At 45.3% G+C, this 19,562-nt stretch overlaps 1 protein-coding gene across 2 annotated transcripts in view; it reads right to left on the bottom strand.

Moving 5' to 3' along the window:
- The window catches only part of TFDP2 (transcription factor Dp-2), a 95,537-nt gene that overhangs the window by 53,089 nt on the left and 22,886 nt on the right, over nt 1-19,562 (bottom strand). The window contains exon 2 of one of the 2 annotated variants that reach the window (XM_075338697.1): nt 13,625-13,723. The exons of the other annotated variant lie outside the window; for it this stretch is intronic. Coding sequence (XP_075194812.1) covers nt 13,625-13,627 — 3 coding nt within the window. The 5' untranslated portion in view covers nt 13,628-13,723. The remainder of the gene's footprint in view (nt 1-13,624; nt 13,724-19,562) is intronic. 2 annotated transcript variants of the gene reach the window in all.

The following is a 19,562-nucleotide window of genomic DNA, read 5'->3' as shown; positions in this document are numbered from 1 at the left end:
CCCCCTCCTGTCTGCTGACCTCTGCCAGAGATAGTTCTGATTCTGGCTCATGTGCCGTTTGTTTTGTGATTCCTGTGCGCTGACTTGCTTGTTGTTGACTACCCTTCTGCCTGCTGTTTTGTACCTCGCTGCCCGACCCGGATCTGACCACTGCTACGTTTCCGGTTTACGCCTTTGCCTGCTGATTCTGTCCCTGTTCTGCTGTTCCTGGTTTGACCCTGCCTGACGACTACTCTCATCGGACTGCAGCCTTCCACGGGTAGAGATCTCCAGGGCCCTGTGTAATTCCAAATCCCTGTATAGGGGTTAAAGGGTTTCAGGGTTCTGGGGGTCCTGCTTGGTGAGGGGCTTCCCTCTAGTCTGTCCATTACATCCTACCTGAGTCTGTTGATCCAGGCAGGTGTTACAATACCTCGAAACACGTAGACCTAAGGAATAAAAATTATTAATTTATCAACAATTTTACATCTTTTCTGGCAAATGCACGGCATTAACCCCTTCTCCTCTCCCGCTTTGAAGACTCATGCACATGGGGCTACGGCAGCCGCCATTATCTGCATGCCGTCTGTGATGGTTGTGACTCTCACAATCACATTAGGTGAATGTATATTATTACACATTGCCCTTTTATTTATCTGATAAGACACTATCAGCACTTCTGATTTCTAGTTTATCACTATTCTAACATTGGGAAGTGTACCAAATAACATGCATGGAAACTGAAATTTGCACACACAAAAAAATAGCATTGACATATGAAATTTGACACATTGCGCTCATCTAAAATTGGAAAGAGTACTACCACGCTCAAAAAGCTGCGCGGTTGTAGTTAGAACCAAATTTATCATTAAAGTGAACTTGACATCTGATACTGGCCAAACCACAAGCAGCCGGTATCAGACGCTGGCTGTATCATCTCAGCCAGGTATGTTTCACTCGGTCTCTCAATAAAATGCCGCAGCGTTTTATACTATAAAAGCCGCCGGTGTTTGAGCTGCAGAACAGCATACTCAGATAGGCGGGTCCCTGGCAGCCTCTCCAGCCCGCTCCCCTGCATGCGTGTATTGGTAGAGACCTGTCCCTCCAGGGGAGCGGGTGGGGAGAAGCCGCTGAGAACCTGCCTATCCGACTAGTCTCCTCTGTGGCGCAGTCCCCGGTGGCTTTTATAGTATGTTTTTCTCCAAAATGCTGCAACGTTTCAGAGTGACATATACATGGCTGAAACCATATAGCCAGCGTCTGATACCTGCTGCCCATAGATCGTGCAACAGCGGTCAGGTTCTCTTTAACCCCTTCACCTATCAGTGATTTTCTGTGTTTTTTTTGTTTTTCCGTCCTCTTCTTCCAAGAGCCATAACTTTTTTATTTTTCCATCAATATAGCCACATGAGGGCTTATTTTTTTGTGAGACGAGTTGTACTTTTACATTATACTGTACTGGAAAACGGGAAAAAAATTCCAAGTGCGGTGAAATTGCAAAAAAATTGCAATTTTTCAATCGTTTTATTTACCATGTTCACTGTATGGTAAAACTGAGGTGGCGGTATGATTCACCCGGCCAGTAAGAATACGTAGATACCAAACATGTATAGTTTTACTTTTATCTAAGTGGTGAAAATAGATTCAGAAGCTTGTAAAATAAATAAATAAATAAATTGTGCTTTGGTTCCCTTTTACCCATAGCATTCTCATTTTTCGGAATCTGGGGTTCAGTAACGAGTTATTTTTTGTGTCTTGAGCTGACATTTTTAATTATACTTTTTTGGGGTAAATACGATGTTTTGATCGCCTGTTATTGCATTATTATTATGTTGAGGCGTCCAAAAAAAAAAAAAATGTAATTTTGGCTTTTTGTTTTTTTTGTTTCTTGCTACGCCGTGTACCAATCAGATTGATTTTATATTTTGATAGATCGGGCATTTCTGAATGCAGCGATCCCAAAGATGTGTTGTTGGGTCTTTTTATTGTTTCATTTTCAAAGGGGCAAAAGAGGGGTGAGTTGAACTTTTGGGGAGGGGGGGGTTTCGATATTTTTTAAAACGTTTTGTGTTGCTGTTACTAGTCCCCTTAGGGGACTTGAAGCCTACACTGTCCGATGGATTCTCCTGATTAAAGCAGTGCTTAGCATTTCTGCTGATCAGAGCAATGCTTTTGTGTCAGTGAGTGTTGGCGCGCTACCGGTTTTTACAGGAAGTAACTCCTGACTGTGATAAGGGTCATCAGCTGATCCGCGCTGTCATAACCTATTGGCACCCCGTGATCACGCAACGGGGACGCTGATGGCGGACGGGAACAGTGCGATACCCACCAGAGAGCGTTAGATCATGCTGTCTGAGTTTGACAGCCCCATCTGAGGGGTTAACAGGAGCGGGTGGATCCTGTTAGCAGCACATATCTGCTGATTAGATCAGCAGACATGTGGGGGAAATAATACAGGTTCCACTCATGAACCCACATTAAAGAGACAGACATGGCCAAGGCCGAATATATAAGTCCTTGATCATGAAGGGGTTAAGGTGCAGCTCATAACTATTTAATTGACATGTACTAAATTTTGTGGAAATGCTGTCATTTTTGAGAAATGTGGGCCACGATCTCAAAAATATAAGTGGACTGCCTATGGCTAATTGCAGGGTATTCATCTTTTTGCACACAGCTTTTCAGTGCCAATGAGTTGCCCGTGCAGCTCAGCGCTACGGTAGTTACAGACAGCGTATCGGAGGGGGTCTTTTCTGGTAACAATGTAGAATTACTAAACACATGTTGATGCTGACAGTATACACTGCAGTCATAAAACAAGAAACTGCAAACCTCAACTATCTTCCTGACTAGGTTTGGTCTGGATAGATAGGAGCAGCCTTCATGTGAACTTGAGCTTATCTCTAGGCCTTAGGCAGCCGAGCGACACATCAAGTAGCCAGTGACAGCTATGGAGATGCCGGTGCCAGCTGTGAACACATTATCTGTATACAGTACTGTAATGTTACCAGGATCAGCAGCACAAACCATAAAAGACATAGCAACAGTTCCTCATGACATTATATTGCTATTTACAGGGGTTGTCTTATGGGTAAAAATGCAAAGTGAGTGTGAAAACAAGCAACTGTGCAATTTACCTCTTATTACAAATCCTCAATGGAGAGGGATTTTATTCTATTGTTTAGCGTGCAAAATTCTGGACCGGTGGAGGAAAGTGTTCACCTGCAGGAGCGCACTGCCCCCGGGCAAGCAGGAAACCGCGAGGCAGGGGCGGGCGTACTCCTGAAGAAAGAGGATGATGCAACCCCTTTAAGATGTGACTTTATTCTGCCACATTTCTTACCCTGTACATTACAGCATGGACCTTGTAGAGGGGCTGCTGATAAGTCTTTGGCTTTGTGATTTTTTTTTGTTTCTCTGGTAACGAATGTTACATCACATGAAAGCCTTATATGTCTAATATATGTTTTCAAAATTTTGTGTTTGTTGTTTATGGCAACAGAGTTCTACGCACGCGGGAAAACAAAAAGGCGGAGTCTAATGCGATATTCACAGCAACTGAGAGCAGAGGAGTGATAAAATTCTTGTTTCTGCAAGGAAAGTCTGCCAAGGATATTCATGGTGATATGTCGCAGACATTGGGGATCAATGCCCTTCATATTCCACAGTTAACAACTGGGATGCCAAATTTTAAACAGGCCACTTCAACACCAATGATGAGGAACGTCCTGGGCGACCGAGAGTGGTTGTTGTTCTGGAGATCTTCAATGCTGTGCACAACCTCATACTAGAGGATCCACGAATTTCAGCTAAACAATAGCAGACATCATGGGGATTTCCCGTGAATGTGTTTGTGTCATTATCCATGAACATTTGGACATGAGGAAGCGATCTGCAAAGTGTGTCCCCAAATGTTTGACAACAGGTCAGAGAAGCATGCGAGTGAAAACTTCCCTGTCCATTTGTCAGCGTTTCCAGACTGAGAAAAACTTCCTGGATTGACTGGTCACTATGGATGAGATCTGGATGTATTTATATGACCACATTATTTGTATGAAAACAAGGAGCAGTCAAAAGAGTGGAGGCACAGTGGTTCTCCTTGTCCAAAGAAGTTCAGGGTGCAAAAATCAGCCACTAAGGTGATGGTGTCTGTGTTCTGGGATAAGGAGGGCGTGCTGCTAGTGGACTACCTTCAAAAGGGTTCCACCATCAATGCAAGGTATTACATTGAACTTTTGGACCAATTTAAAGTAGCTCTGAAAGCCAAAAGGCGCGTCAAGCTGTCCAAAGGAATCTTGTTCCTGCAAGACAGCACCTCCGCTCACACTGCACAAGCAACCACGGCAAAACTGGTAGAGCTGGGCTTCCAGCTGGTTGACCACCCACCTTATTCCCCAGATCTAGCTCCCTGCGACTATCATCCGTTTCCAAACCTGAAGAAACACCTCCAGGGTACCATATTTCACACCATTTCTGATCTCATGGCTGCTACGGATGCCTGGTTTGAGGCACAACTGAAATCCTTCTTTTTGCTAGTCTTACAGAACTTGGAATACCGATGTAAGAAGTGTGTTGACATCAGTGGAGAATATGTGGAATAAATGTAAAGTTTCATCATCCTATCTTATTTCTTCTGGGTAAAGCATAAGACTTAATCAGCAGCCCCTTGTACATCTTCATTTAGTTTTGTAAAGAATTAATTTTGTCTATTGTACCTGTATAAACCTGGGTAAAGGAACACCAGCTTACGCTGTAGAGGTCATCTATGTAACGGTTCACTGACCATAAACAATACAGTTCATCAGTAACTGTATGATTGGAGAATACGACTGCCAAACGGAAATGCTACTACTGAATTGATTACATGGGGTACATTGAGAAGTGCATCTGCAAGAACTAAATGCCCCCTCCCCACCTACTATCCTCCCAAAATTTTGATGCCCTGCAGATTTTAAACAGCTTGAGTGCTCTGAAGTGGACAGATCAGAGGCAGCCAAATGACCAGCAGGATGATCAGGCACCCATGAGCCAGAGATGAGCGAGTGCCAGGCATAGACGCCAACAATACCACTGATTGTGAGGGCAACAATGGACCAGACGTCAGGATCAGCTCCTCCGACATTGGCAGATACCATTGACGCAAGTTGCAGAAAAAAAATAAAATAAAATATAAGACTATTGTGACATATCAGAGAAGCAATTAAAATAGGAGAAAGCATTTATCAGGTTCATACTGAAAATATATAAAAACATACAAAAACAATAACTAGCATTGTTATCAATACAGAGCAGCAGATGACACTGCTACAATGCCAGTTCTAGATAACAGAAATCACTATGACAAGCGGACTGACAACAAGAACTACCACTAGTATTAGTATCTACATAGAGATGACGACGGATAAGATCAAGGCAACTGCGGATACAGTCAAGGCATCCATCATAATCAAGGATATATTACGTCACATCCTTGCAGGAGGATTCACTTACATGGTGTCTCTTTTTATTTTACCTCTGTACTATTTAAAAGAAACTTTAGGTGTGAAGGATCCTCAGGGGTGGAGCCTGCACACGTTTGTAACAAATCACTGCCTTTTCTTCAATAGTGAATATCAGCCAATCAGCTGTCAGAATGTAAAGACAGCTGATATATCATGTTCTGTACTACGGCTGCACTGCACCTCTAATGAATATTCATGAGTAATGATGAGCGAACCTGTGGAAATTCAGCTCAGAAGGGGCAGCTGGACTTTAAATTAAGTTGGGTTTGGGACCCGAAATTGCCTAAACCCCAATGGAAGACACTAATTGGGCAGTTCGGGTCTCAGCTTACATGCAGCCAGCCATAAACAAAATCGCTTCGGAGGAGGAGGGGATCTATTTCTTTTTTTATTATTTCTTGGGTTGCACACTACATCCAGTCACATAGTTGTTAACCCCATTGTGAGCCGTTCAAACACTGCAGGCTGCCCGCACAGGGCTGAGCACAGAGTGTACCCGAGCACAGCGATGCTCGCTCGAGTGGTGTTGGTATGTAATGCGCCTGAAGTCTGTTTTTATTTTTTTTATAAAACTCCAAACACCGAACCACGGGTTCGCTCATCTCTATTTTTGAGTAGATTTATTAGGGTTACAACTTTATACCCAATTCTTCAGATCGTGCAGCCCTCATAATATTCAGGAAGACAGAGAAGACGCCCAACTCTGGTCTTGGGCAGGTAAATAATGGAAATCATTGGTCCACATTATTAACTACTGGTGTATGTTGAAACTGGACAAACGTGACTGATATCAGTATGTTAAAATAGGACCTGTCTCTTTCCATAAATTTGAAGTATTTTAGGGTGTGTAATACAGCAGTTCCCCTAAATCTGTCCGTTTTCTTCTGTACCGGTGATTCTCTGATATGGAGATATGGCTACCACTTCTCTGCATGTAAATCTAGTCTTGTTATCCAACTGCGCTTAGTCCTTAACTCTTCTCTGTAGAAATCTTCTCGAGGCCTACGCCCAGTTGGCTAACTAGACTAGACTTACATACAGGGTATCAGGACCCATAGCTCAGAAATGGAGAGGCGCAGGAACAAAAAAAAAATAAATAAATAAAGCCATGCCGGATTCAGGGGAACAGTGTCATTTTCACAAAGTTAAAAAAAATACACATTTATGGCAAGTGACAGGTCTTCTTTAAGCAAATATCTTGAAGACATGGCTCCTTGGTAGTTTTTCATCAAAATCTAAAGCCTGTGAAGCATTACAGCAATTGGAGTTTCGCCAACACTGAAAACCCAAAGGTTGGAGATTACTGCTTCATCCTCCATGCTAGGCCAGCACGGTGAGAAGACGCATAAGGCCTGTAGTCAATGGCTGTACATATAGCTGAGTGATTGCAAATGCACACACAGGATTTTTGTAGGAGTTGATGAAGTGATAACTAGAGATGAGTGGACCTGTGGAAGTTCTGTTCGGCAGGTTCAGCCGGACATTAAATAAAGTTTATTTTGGGACCCGGACTTGAGCTTTTCCAATTTTTTTTTTGGGGTGCAGATTACATCTGATCACACTGTTACCCCTAATGAGCGTCAAACAAACACTGCAAGCGGCTCGCAGTGGGCCGAGCACCAAGCGTATCCGAGCACAGCAGTGTTCGTCCGAGGTGTGTTTATATGTAAAGCACCCGAACTCTGGGTTCTTTTTATGGGAAAGTGTGCTTGTTTCGAACACCAAACATCGAACCTCAAATTCGTTCATCTTTAGTGATAATTTATTGATTGCGGGGGGGGGGGGGGGTCTCACCTTTTTCTGGCGGGCACATAGATAATTAGTGGAACGGTGGAGTGGCCTCCAATCTGCCATCAATTTCATAATAGGGATAAAAGCCATGACGGGGATAAAAGTTCCCTCTTTTGCCAATCGATGCAGGTCCCAGTTGTCAGACATCTACTGATTACCAAGTTTCACCAGAATTCCCCTATACAAGCATTAAAAAGGAGTATGTGAACACCATTAGGACTCACTGTGTCCATTCCTGCGGGGCCGTGAGTGCTGTCCGCAGAAGACCGCAGCTGCAGGTGCTCATGATTAGAGTTCGGACAGCCGCGGACTTTATCTTGGTTCTTCCTGAGGAAACCACTCGCGTCTCCGCAGTAATAAATTAAACGGCTACAGCTCGGGAAGTCGCACTGCATGTCAGTTTACGCTGCGAGAAAAACAAGCACAGTAGGCAGGAAATTTCTATAAGTCCCATCCACTGTGCTTGTACTGTACAACGCAGCGTTTTGGATGCAGCGAAAACACACTGCATCCAAAACGCTATGAACCCAGATCATGGGCACGCATCCTAATTGAAGCAAGTTGAGCAACGTTTTTAAAGTAAAAATAAAAAAAAAATATATATATATATATATATATATATACTTACAAATGTAATGCAAACACTTGTGGTCATAAATGATCTTTCTAGTGTAAGTCAGTGACATCTGCTGACAAGGCAGAATCTACAGATAATGAAGGTATATAGAGATATATCTTCCTCTGCTGTAGTCACACAGTGCGTGTGCCCCCTCAGGACGCAGTGCGTGTGCCCCCTCAGGACGCAGTGCGTGTGCCCCCTCAGGACGCAGTGCGTGTGCCCCCTTAGGACGCAGTGCGTGTGCCCCCTTAGGACGCAGTGCGTGTGCCCCCTTAGGACGCAGTGCGTGTGTCCCCTTAGGACGCAGTGCGTGTGTCCCCTTAGGACGCAGTGCGTGTGTCCCCTTAGGACGCAGTGCGTGTGCCCCCTTAGGACGCAGAGCGTGTGCCCCCTTAGGACGCAGTGCGTGTGCCCCCTTAGGACGCAGTGCGTGTGCCCCCTTAGGACACAGTGCATTCCATCATGTATCACATCTTATTCCTAAATTACTTCATCAATAAGGTATCAAGTTTGGAACACTGATGTCTTAAATTTACCGACGCTTGGGTATACTCATATTCTTATGCAAGCAGGGTCGGACTGGCCCACCAGGGAATCCCCTGTGAGCCCCAGACACCCCAGTATGCAAGGTCTACAAGGCACAAAGTAATTGTAAAGCAAAGTGGCCCTTGTAAGCAGACTTGGTTCACACATGCCGGTGTCTGTAGGCTTCAGCTGACTGTGTGGGTGGGGGGACTAATTAGCTGTATACAACTAAAATAGCTGTGGCAATCATTATATAAAATGCTGCACAAATAAAATATGAAGATGTAATTGTGGCGCCCCTGAGGCTACTGTTTCCACAGAGGTACTGCACCTCAGCCAGAAGTGTGGTGTCATATCCTGGGTAAGAAAGAGGCCATCTATCGGTTCACGCACCAAAAACCTGCAGACATCCAATTATTAGCTCACACATTAGATCAGGGGCGAGGCAGGTTCCAATAATGCTTAGTGACCAGTAGTCTGGTTATGGCACTTAAGCCCTGTGCACTGTCTCTAGAACCATCCAGGGGGTGGAGCTTAGTGGGTGAGCTGTCTGAGGTAAAATGGGCGGAGCTAAGTTTGAAAGTTGACAGTTAATATTTTCATAACATATCTGGTTATATTCATATTACTTTGTGTTAAATTAATAAAAACATTTAAAAGAAAGTTGACAGTTGGCAGAGTCAGTCAGGAGCGCGGAGGAGACAGACCAGGGGTCCGGACCCTGGGGGTCTTCCTCGACCCTGGTGACGCTGAAGAGAGAATCCAAGAGAATTAGGGGAGGGGTGCCAGACTCCCCTATAGTTTTGTTCCACAAGCAACATCTCCCGGTGGAGTGATTAGGTCGCAAACAGGGTCCCGGTCCCTAGGCTAGGAAGGGACTTCAGGACTCACTAGTAACACCAGAGGCCAGGGTGGCTGTACGCACCTTGGGATCACAAGCAGCACACGAATCCGCTGGAAGGGGGTCACAGAGGATCAGGGAGCCAAGTAGGCAGAATTCCCTTTGAGGGTCCACGACCCCTGGCTCAGGGCACTGTGTGTGGAGGCGCAGGACCGGCGGGAGAGAGTCAGTGCAGACGAGACGACCAGGAAAGGCAAACAAGGAACCGGTACTGGCCTCAGACTTACTCGGGATCGGCAGATGCCCATCACTGGGGATCCTAACATACCGTGGTGGACTAATTTAGCAGTCAACTTGGAACCGGTACAGTGAGTAAAATAAAGTCATTTCTCCTGCGTCACAACCTGCCCTCCTAGACTTTTCATATTTCCAATGGTCGCCCTGGGGTCCCGCTCCACCTGTGGGGAGCAAGATTACCTCAGCTGCGCCATCATCACCTGCCCCGGGGAACACGCAGCGCAGCAGCGGCCCACATAGCCGCAAAACCACAGGTGGTGTCACAAGGTATAAAATCTCAAAAAAATACAACTCCCATAATCATCCCCTTTATTGAAAGACAACGCCAGGGTCACGGAGCCGGACCCCGCCACCGCTAACATCCCCGGACTTGTCTGGCCCGGTTCCGAGTACCCCCGGACTTGGAGTTGGGCATGTCAATTATCACTATACTACCGTGTTTTTCCAAAAGTAAGACACTGTCTTATATTTTGTTTGCCCCCCAAAAAAGCGCTAGGGCTTATTTTTGGAGGAGGTCTTATTCTTGGAGAAACACGGTTGGGGGTAAGTTTACCCCCCAAAAAAGCAAACCCCCCCCCCACTTCCCAGGAGACTCATACTCACCAGACCAGGACGTCTGCATGGTTCCCAGGTCCTCCTGTGATCTCCGGTCGGTGCTGCACGCTGTCCTACCCTGCTGCTAGCTGACACACACAGAAGATCGCAGGCACACACAGCCGATCACAGATACACACAGCAGATCACACACAGCAGATCTCAGGCACGCACAGCCATCACAGATACACACAGCCGATCACAGATACACACATCCGATCGCAGACACACACAGCCGATCACAGATACACACAGCAGATCACAGATATACACAGCAGATCACACACAGCAGATCGCAGGCACACACAGCCGATCACAGATACACACAGCCGATCACAGAAAAACACAGCCGATTGCAGACACACACACACATCACATCACATCCAGCACTTACGGCAGCAGAGAATGAGAGCAAGTCACGTGTCCGGCCGCAGGTCCTGTTCGTCGCGCTGCACCGCCCTGCCTCTCAGGATTCTCCCGGCGAGAAGAGATCGGTGTCACTGGATGAGGTGAGTGTGTATGCGATCCGATGTGTGTGCGATCCGATGTTTGTGTGTGTGTGTGTGTGTGTGATTTGTTGTTTGCGTGTGATCCAATGTTTGTGTGTGCGATCTGATTATGTGTGCGATCTGATTGTGTGTGTGTGTGTGTGTGTGTGTGAGAGCTGATGTGTGCGGGTGTGTGATCACTGCAGGTCCTCTGCTCGGTGTCGGGTGAGTGTAATTGCCGGGTGCCGCTGTGTATAATGAAGTGTCCTGCAGTAACTGTATCTTTTTTAGCTGCACAGACACTTCATTATTGATCCAGGACTAGGGCTTATTTTCGGGGGAGGGCTTATATTTAAGCCTTTCTCCGAAAATGCTGAAAATCCCTGCTAGGGCTTATTTTTGGGGGAGGTCTTATTTTTGGAAAAACACACTATGCACAGACCTGTATATCCTCGATGAGCTATTTACTAGATTTAGCAAAAATCTCCACATCCTTTTGTATGATACTTATGGACAATCTCCTGACAACCTCAGAAGAGAACAAATAGTGTTTTAGGAGACTAAAAAAAAAAAAAAAAAAGAAAGCGTAATACAGACATACAGTGTGTTGCGAAAGTATTTATCCCCCCCATTGCACAGTGCTATCCACTGAGTCACCAGGCTATCTTGTGCCACAGCCTAGCGTCACACGATGGACCATTGGATATGCCCCTAGACATTGTAGGGATTCTGCACTAGTGGGATAATCTTGGCCATGAAGTAAAGATAAGTCATGGTAAAGCCATCTACCGGACACCATTACCAGTCACGTGTACAGACATTACCTCATGTCAGGGAGCGCAGCACAGAACACTTTCACTTGCTGAGAGTCAATGGCTGCCATCATTTCTGCTTTTTAGAGGATCAGCTTTAACTTCCACATTTCCACTCATGTAATGAGGAAATTGACAGTAAATTTCCAATCACAGTTCATGAGTGAAAATACAACATGGCCGCTTCCAATTCCCAAATTGAAGAGCTCAGTGACCGACACACAAATATCTGCTGCAGATTTGATCCGCATTTAGTGATCAATGGAGTCAATCAACAGTCTTCCATTAGAAATCTGCAGCAATAATGAAGCTGCTGTGGAATTCATCAGAACATGTAAATGGTTCCTGCCGATGGGACATCAGCAGATTCTGGAATCAAATCTGGGCAGAATCATGAAGCATAAGCCAGGCCTTACAATGAGAGAAAGCCTGCAATATCAAAAACTACAGTAAAAGAACAAAAAACAATGGCAGCAATCACAAACCATTATCAACACATAATGAGGTCAATGGATCAGATGAGGGAACATTTTTGCAGGAATTGAGATCTCTGTCCAGATTTCAGTTGTCTCTGAGCTAGTGGATGGAGAGTAGCTGCTATGATGTCTCCCATACACAGCACAGTCCAGAGATTCTCACTCTTTTTTTTTTTTGTCTGTATGGGGCTGCATTTACACATTCATGTGCCACATTCAGGGAATGACTGTTTTTTTCTCGGACAGCACAAGGACCCACAGTGTTTCACTGGTACATACACACATCACTTTTAAAGCACCAGTGGTATTACTAATGTCAGTTCCGCACCCCTAGTAATAAACTTACCAGCCGCCATCTTCTGCTCTTCCTGGTGCTTTCTTGTGACCACAGCTCTTCACTGTCCAGAAGCCAAAAGGTAACGGTGACAAGCTCTCAATGCAAGTCTATGAGAGCCTCATTTTAGCTCCCATAGACTTACATTGAGAGGTATCCTTCACCTTAGCCCCCAGCAAACACTGGAGCGATTCGGAAGGTCAACAACAGCAGAAGATGATTGGAGAGCTGACAGACACAGAAGACGATGGCAGGTGTAAGTAAAATACTAGAGGCAAGGAACAGACAACAGTGATGTGAGTGGTGCTTTAAAAACGGATCTGTATTACAGGCCTGTGACTCATACCATGTCTTATTTTCATTCATTTTGAAGACCAGACTCGACCATTAAAATCTATGGAGATCTGAGTAAAATGGATGATACAATGTAGACAGACTTTGTGCTTCAGTGTTACATCCGAGTTTCAACCATTTTTATTAGATCTACTGAGCAGCGCATCTGTGAATCCAGCACAGGGCAAGATAAATCACTTGCTATAAACTGCCGCACAATTTAGGTCTGTCAGCGCCTCTCCCTGCAACTCCCCCATTTCAGCAGACTAACAGGAACTGTAGTAGGACACTTCTGTGAGATTATTTTGAGTAAAATGGATTTCGGAGTCAATGATGTGTTCAGGAGGAAAAGAAGGAAAGAAGTGGCTCATAAGTGGAGTAGGAAGCAATCTTCTCTCATAACATATAACACAAAGTATCTTATATTTGCTTGCACTATTTATAAATGTAAAGGTTTTGGGTTTGTTTGTTTTTTTAGGCATAACCATCATTTTAATGTACGGTGATGGCAGTTGGTACTGATAAGATTCTATGTATATAGAGGGGGCGGAGCTCTGACTCTAGCTCCTCCCTCCCCATCATCATAGACTTTCATCAGCACCAACTGCCATCTATGTCAGTAAATCTTCACTGAATACAGATTCGACCTCAGAATTGAGAATTTTGATAATGACTGATCAGTTCTGGCAGAGAAAGAAGCAGATTTCCCTGATGGGATATATTACAGAGTTGCTTATTTATATACATAAAACAACAGCACAAAGGAGAACACGTTCCCTCATAGGGACTCCATCCTACACATATGTAATAAGTGCTAGTGATAAAAGTGGAATTACAGGGGGATTAATCTGCCCCGATTATTGCTCATGTATTTCCCGGTCCATTTTCATGCATTATGGTCTCTAATGTTAACCCTTAGGGGGTTGGACATTTTCATGGGAGAAATTTAGCAACTCATCCCCCAGAGAGGTTACATGTTGCTGGGCCACTGATGTTCCAGCTGCCGGTCCATTTCTGGACGTTGCACTACTCACCATTTGGAGCTCAGCATTCACGTTCAGTGGATCTGAAGAAATGTCTCTTTGGTGATTTTTACAAGCAATTGAAGAGCGCCGTTAACTGGTCATCAAGCCCTGAAAGAGAACAGATGTCAGAGGCTCAATAATCCATGGGAAGTTTCTATGGAGTAAACCGTGCACATGGTGATGATGAAAATCTTCGGTGTGCTCCCGGGGGCTGGGGGATACACATGGCCTCCGGCGCAGGATGCTAATGACAGTCATCCACCATAGAGGGAGAGTGTGATGCATGGGCTACACCTGGGTTCAAACTTCACAGTTTCACAATGATCAGTTTTGATGCAGACTGACTTTCATTTTCAGTATGTCTGCAGTAATGGACGGACGGTAACCGACATAGGAGAATAACTGGAGTGTTACATTCTGCATCATTAGACATTTATGTGACCATTATTGTAAGATGGAGTAAGCCGAGGGACCCCCACCCCCTGCAGGGCCACAGATAACAGATCCTATCACCGTGACATTTATTGTAATAACTAGAAAAAAGAAGCGCTGATAGGGTATTACCAGATGACAGGAGTAGTATATAAAAAATATACACTCACCTAATGTGGTTGTGAAAGTCACAACCACTGCCAAGCATAATATAATGGCGTCTGCTGCAGCCCCAAGTGGATGAGCATTCAAACAGGAGAAGAGAAGGGGTTAATGCTGAGCATCAGCCAAATGAAGATGTAGAGTTGTTGATAAATAAATATCTTTTTTATTTCATAGGTCTATGTGTTTCGAGGTTGAAACCTCTTCCTCAGGACATTAACAAAGCAACAATTCTTTGTTGATGTCCCAGTCCTGAGGAAGAGGTTTTAACCTCGAAACACGTAGACCTATAAAATAAAAAAGATATTTATTCATCAACAACTCTACATCTTCATTTGGCTGATGCGCGGCGTTAACCCCTTCTCTTCTCCTGTTTGAATGCTCGTGACATTTATTGAAAAGAGCGGTTGTAAAATTATACTTCTAAATTACAACGTGAGATCTCAGCGACTATCACAGGTCATTGGACTTCATCTGAATGTACTCGAAAAGGTTTCAAAAATACAGAGTTAGCCTTCCCTACCAGCATTACATCATATTAAGGCACCATGCCGCCTGCAGCATACAGTGTGCCCATGTCTACATAGCACCATGTCATAGGGACGCCATAAGCATGACATCTACATAGTGTCACGTCATAGGGACACCATGTACATGACACCGACACAGTGCCACGTCATAGGGACACCATGTGGATGATGCCTACATAGTGCCACGTCATAGGGACACTTCGCACATAACACCTACATAGCGTCTTGTCATAGAGACGCCATGTGCATGACACCTACATAGCACCACGTCATAGGAGCACCATTTCCATGATTCCTACATAGCGTCACGGCATAGGGACGACATGTGCATGACACCTACACAGTGCCATGTCATGGGGACACCATATGCATGAGGCCTACATAGTGCCACGTCATAAAGATACCATGTGCATGAGCCTACATAGTGCTGCATCACAGGGAAACTATGCACATGACAACTACATAGCGCCATGTCGAAGGGACGCCATGTGCATGATTCCTACACAGTGCCACGTCATAGGGACGCCATATGCATAATGCCTTCATAGCGCCACATCATAGGGACAGCATGTGCATGATTCCTACATAGCATCAAATCATAGGGATACCATGTGCATAAGGCCTACATAGCACCATGTCATAGGAACAGACGCCATGTGCATGATGCCTATATAGTGTCATGTATAAGAGACACCATGTAAATGATGCCTATATAGTGCCACGTCATAGGGACACCAAGCACATAACACCTACATAGCGTCTTGTCAAAGGGACGCCATGTGCATGACACCTAAATAGCACCACGTCATACGAGCATCATTTCCATGACTCCTACATAGCGCCACGGCATAGGGATGACATGTGCATGACACCTTCACAGTGCCATGTCATGGGGACACCATATGCATGACGCCTACATAGTGCCAAGTTATAAGGATACCATGTGCATGACGCCTACATAGCGCTGTATCACAGGGAAACTATGCACATGACAACTACATAGCGCCATGTCATAGGGACGCCATGTGCATGATGCCTATATAGTGTCATGTATTAGAGACGCCATGTACATGATGCCTATATAGTGCCACGTCATAGGGATGGACGCCAAGTGCATGACACCTACATAGTGCCACGTCATAGAGACCCCATGTGCATGACACCTACATAGTGCCACGTCATAGAGACCCCATGTGCATGACACCTACATAGTGCCACGTCATAGAGACCCCATGTGAATGACACCTGCAGCCACTTTGCTCCATTTTGAGTGCATGAACACCAGGTTTTTTTGTCGTTTTCAGTTTGTAAATGGGGTAAACATATCCTCAAGTTATATTTACCCTGAAGAATTTTTTTTTAGAAACCTGGGTAAACCTCTTTCAAGCTATGTGCGCACGCTGAGTATTTGGAACAGAAATTTTCTGCACCATATCTGCATCTTCTGGCAGGAAAAATGCACCAAAACAAAGTTAAGTGTTTTTGGCATGCATTTTTCATAATGAAGTCAAGGCCTGAAAAATGCAACTGTTTTTTTTGCCGCCAGTTGCGTTTTTTCCCGCTTAGACTTGCATTAGTGCCGTATTGTGCCGCATGGCCTTTCGCTGCGTCCGGTTTTTGCCAGATGAGGCATATTTAGCCCATGCGGCGGTTGGATGGAACGTTGCCTGGCACGTTTTGTGCGGCGAAAAAAAAAAAAAAAAATAAATCGCATCGTGCCGGATCCGGCGCGATTTACAATGCAAGCCTATGGACGCCAGATGCGGCGTCCTGCGGCAAAACCCGCATCCGGCCACCGGATGCGGTTTTTTGCACTGCGCATGCTAAGTATCAAGCCGCATCTGTCAAAAAACGGACGGGCTGCATGGAAAAACTTATGCAACCGATCCGTTTTTTTTCGCCGCATCCGTTGCATAGGTTTTTGAGCCGGATTGAGCCGCACTGCAAAAACCGGATGTGTGAAAGCAGCCTAATTAGCTCCCAGACCCCAAAAATAAAAAAAAAATGTGTAGCTCCTCACTCATCATAAAAGCGGTTTATATCCAATCGCAAAGGTGCAACAGAAATGGAGACGTCTCCTGAGTAGGTAAATGGAATCTAAATTGGTTAAGAAAAAAAAAATCCAGCCCTCGTCCAAGGGAAAAAAAAAAGTTAAAAACATCAAACTTATTTTATTCTCCATCATGGTTAATACTATTTCAAACCAATTTCATTCCCCCTTTATAAATGCAGGAAAACAAAAAACAAAAAACACTGACGCGTTTGAAACCTATGTTTAGTTCTGAGTCACAGCTAGGAATAAGAACCAATTCATTGGTTTGAAACGCATCAGTAGTTTTTTCTCTCTTTTGCTAGATGTCCTGTAAGTTTTTTAAGGGGGAATCATACTGGATACAGAACTTTTTAAACATGAAATAATAGAAGTTAAGGCCTTGTGCGCACTAGGCGTTTTTGCCGCGTTTTTAACCGCGTTTTTGTGCTGAAAATGCAGTGACATTGCTTCCCCAGCAATGTCTATGGGTTTTCAGAAGTGCTGTCTGCACACAGCGTTTTTTTTGTAGCTGCGTTTTTGTGGTGACCACAAAAATGCAGCATGTCAATTATTTCTGCGTTTTTCACTGCGTTTTTCACCCATTGAGTTCAATGAGATGTTCAACAACGCAATGAAAAACGCATATAGCTGCATTTCTATGACTAAAAACGCAGCTATAAACGCAAGGGGTGGGCAGTATAGTGATGTGTACAGGAAGAGGATTCCTTCTGTTGGTAAACAGAGAAGCATGAATCCTCCCGGTACCGTCACCGCTGCCTCCACCTCCCGTCCGGTGCCATGTCAGTTCCGTGCGGCGCCATGTCTGGGCGGGAGGTGGAGGCAGCGGCGAAAACCAAAGTGAACAGTAGAAAAAAAAAAATGTCATATATACTCACCTGTCTGCAGGGTCCCGGTGCCATGCCCGCTCCTGTCCCGGTCCCGCCGCTCTGGCTGTGTGCAGTCTCCCCGGGGCACGTACGAAGCTTGCAGGACCTGGCGGTGGATCACCTGATGCTGTCACCTGACGCATCAGCTGATTGTAATTCTCGCGGTGTCGCCGGCTTTTTCGCGCCCGGCCGGCTATCAGCTGATCCTGCCGTCAGGAGACTTCATCAGCTGATTACCGGCAGCTCCTGCACCGATGGGGCAGGATCAGACTCTCATCCGATCGCTGCAGGAGCTGCCGGTAATCAGCACAGACGTGAGTTGTTTTTTTTTTTGCACTGATGCATCAGCTGATTGTATAATCGGCTTTTATACAATCAGCTGATGTGTGATGTGCTTTAGCCCCTAGAACCTGACACATCATCTGATCGCTTTGCCTTCCAGCAAACCGATCAGATGATATTGGATCCGGATTGGACGGCGCGGGACCCTGACCCAGGATTACTGCGGAGGGGGGTTCTTTATTTCAATAAAGATGGAGTCACTAATTGTGTTGTGTTTTATTTCTAATAAAAATATTTTTCTGTGTGTTGTTTTTTTTTATCATTACTAGAAGTTCATGGTGGCCATGTCTAATATTGGCGTGACACCATGAATTTCGGGCTTAGGGCCAGCTGATAATATACAGCTAGCCCTAACTCCATTATTACCCAGCGAGCCACCCGGCATCAGGGCAGCTGGAAGAGTTGGATACAGCGCCAGAAGATGGCGCTTCTATGAAAGCGCCATTTTCTGGGGTGGCTGCGGGACTGCAATTCACAGCGGGGGTGCCCAGAAAGCATGGGCACCCTGCACTGTGGATTCCAATCCCCAGCTGCCTAGTTGTACCCGGCTGGACTCAAAAATTGGGCGAAGCCCACGTCATTTTTTTTTTTAATTATTTCATGAAATTCATGAAATAATTAAAAAAAAAGGGCTTCCCTATATTTTTGGTTCCCAGCCGGGTACAAATAGGCAGCTGGGGTTGGGGGCAGCCTGTACCTGCCTGCTGTACCCGGCTAGCATACAAAAATATGGCGAAGCCCACGTCATTTTTTTGGGGGGCAAAAAACTCCTGCATACAGTCCTGGATGGAGGATGCTGAGCCTTGTAGTTCTGCAGCTGCTGTCTGCTCTCCTGCATACAGTCCTGGATGGAGGATGCTGAGCCTTGTAGTTCTGCAGCTGCTGTCTGCTCTCCTGCATACAGTCCTGGATGGAGGATGCTGAGCCTTGTAGTTCTGCAGCTGCTGTCTGCTCTCCTGCATACAGTCCTGGATGGAGGATGCTGAGCCTTGTAGTTCTGCAGCTGCTGTCTGCTCTCCTGCATACAGTCCTGGATGGAGGATGCTGAGCCTTGTAGTTCTGCAGCTGCTGTCTGCTCTCCTGCATACAGTCCTGGATGGAGGATGCTGAGCCTTGTAGTTCTGCAGCTGCTGTCTGCTCTCCTGCATACAGTCCTGGATGGAGGATGCTGAGCCTTGTAGTTCTGCAGCTGCTGTCTGCTTGTCTGCTCTCCTGCATACACTAGTTCTGCAGCTGTCTGCTCTCCTGCATACAATGAACATTTTCAAGAAGGAAATGACATCAGACCTTTTTTTTTTTCATCAACAATCTTTAATGGCATTGTGCACTGATTAAAAACGCAGTGAGCAAAAAACGCAGCAAAAAACGCATCAAATCGCGGTAAAAACGCATGCGTTTTTATCGCGTTTTTTTAGCCGCGGGTGCGTTTTTTGAGACAAAAACGCACATAAAAACGCAGCGTGAAAAAAACGCCTAGTGCGCACATACCCTAACTGTTTTTAACAGTTCTTAAAATGGAAGAGTGCCGTATTTCTCCCTAAAAGGGTTACTGTAAAAAAAAA

This window comes from Anomaloglossus baeobatrachus, chromosome 3 (assembly GCF_048569485.1).
Source record: "Anomaloglossus baeobatrachus isolate aAnoBae1 chromosome 3, aAnoBae1.hap1, whole genome shotgun sequence".
NCBI classification, from domain to species: domain Eukaryota; kingdom Metazoa; phylum Chordata; class Amphibia; order Anura; family Aromobatidae; genus Anomaloglossus; species Anomaloglossus baeobatrachus.
The sequence above is the reverse complement of the archived record's forward strand: the minus strand, read 5'-3'. Positions and strand labels throughout refer to the sequence as shown.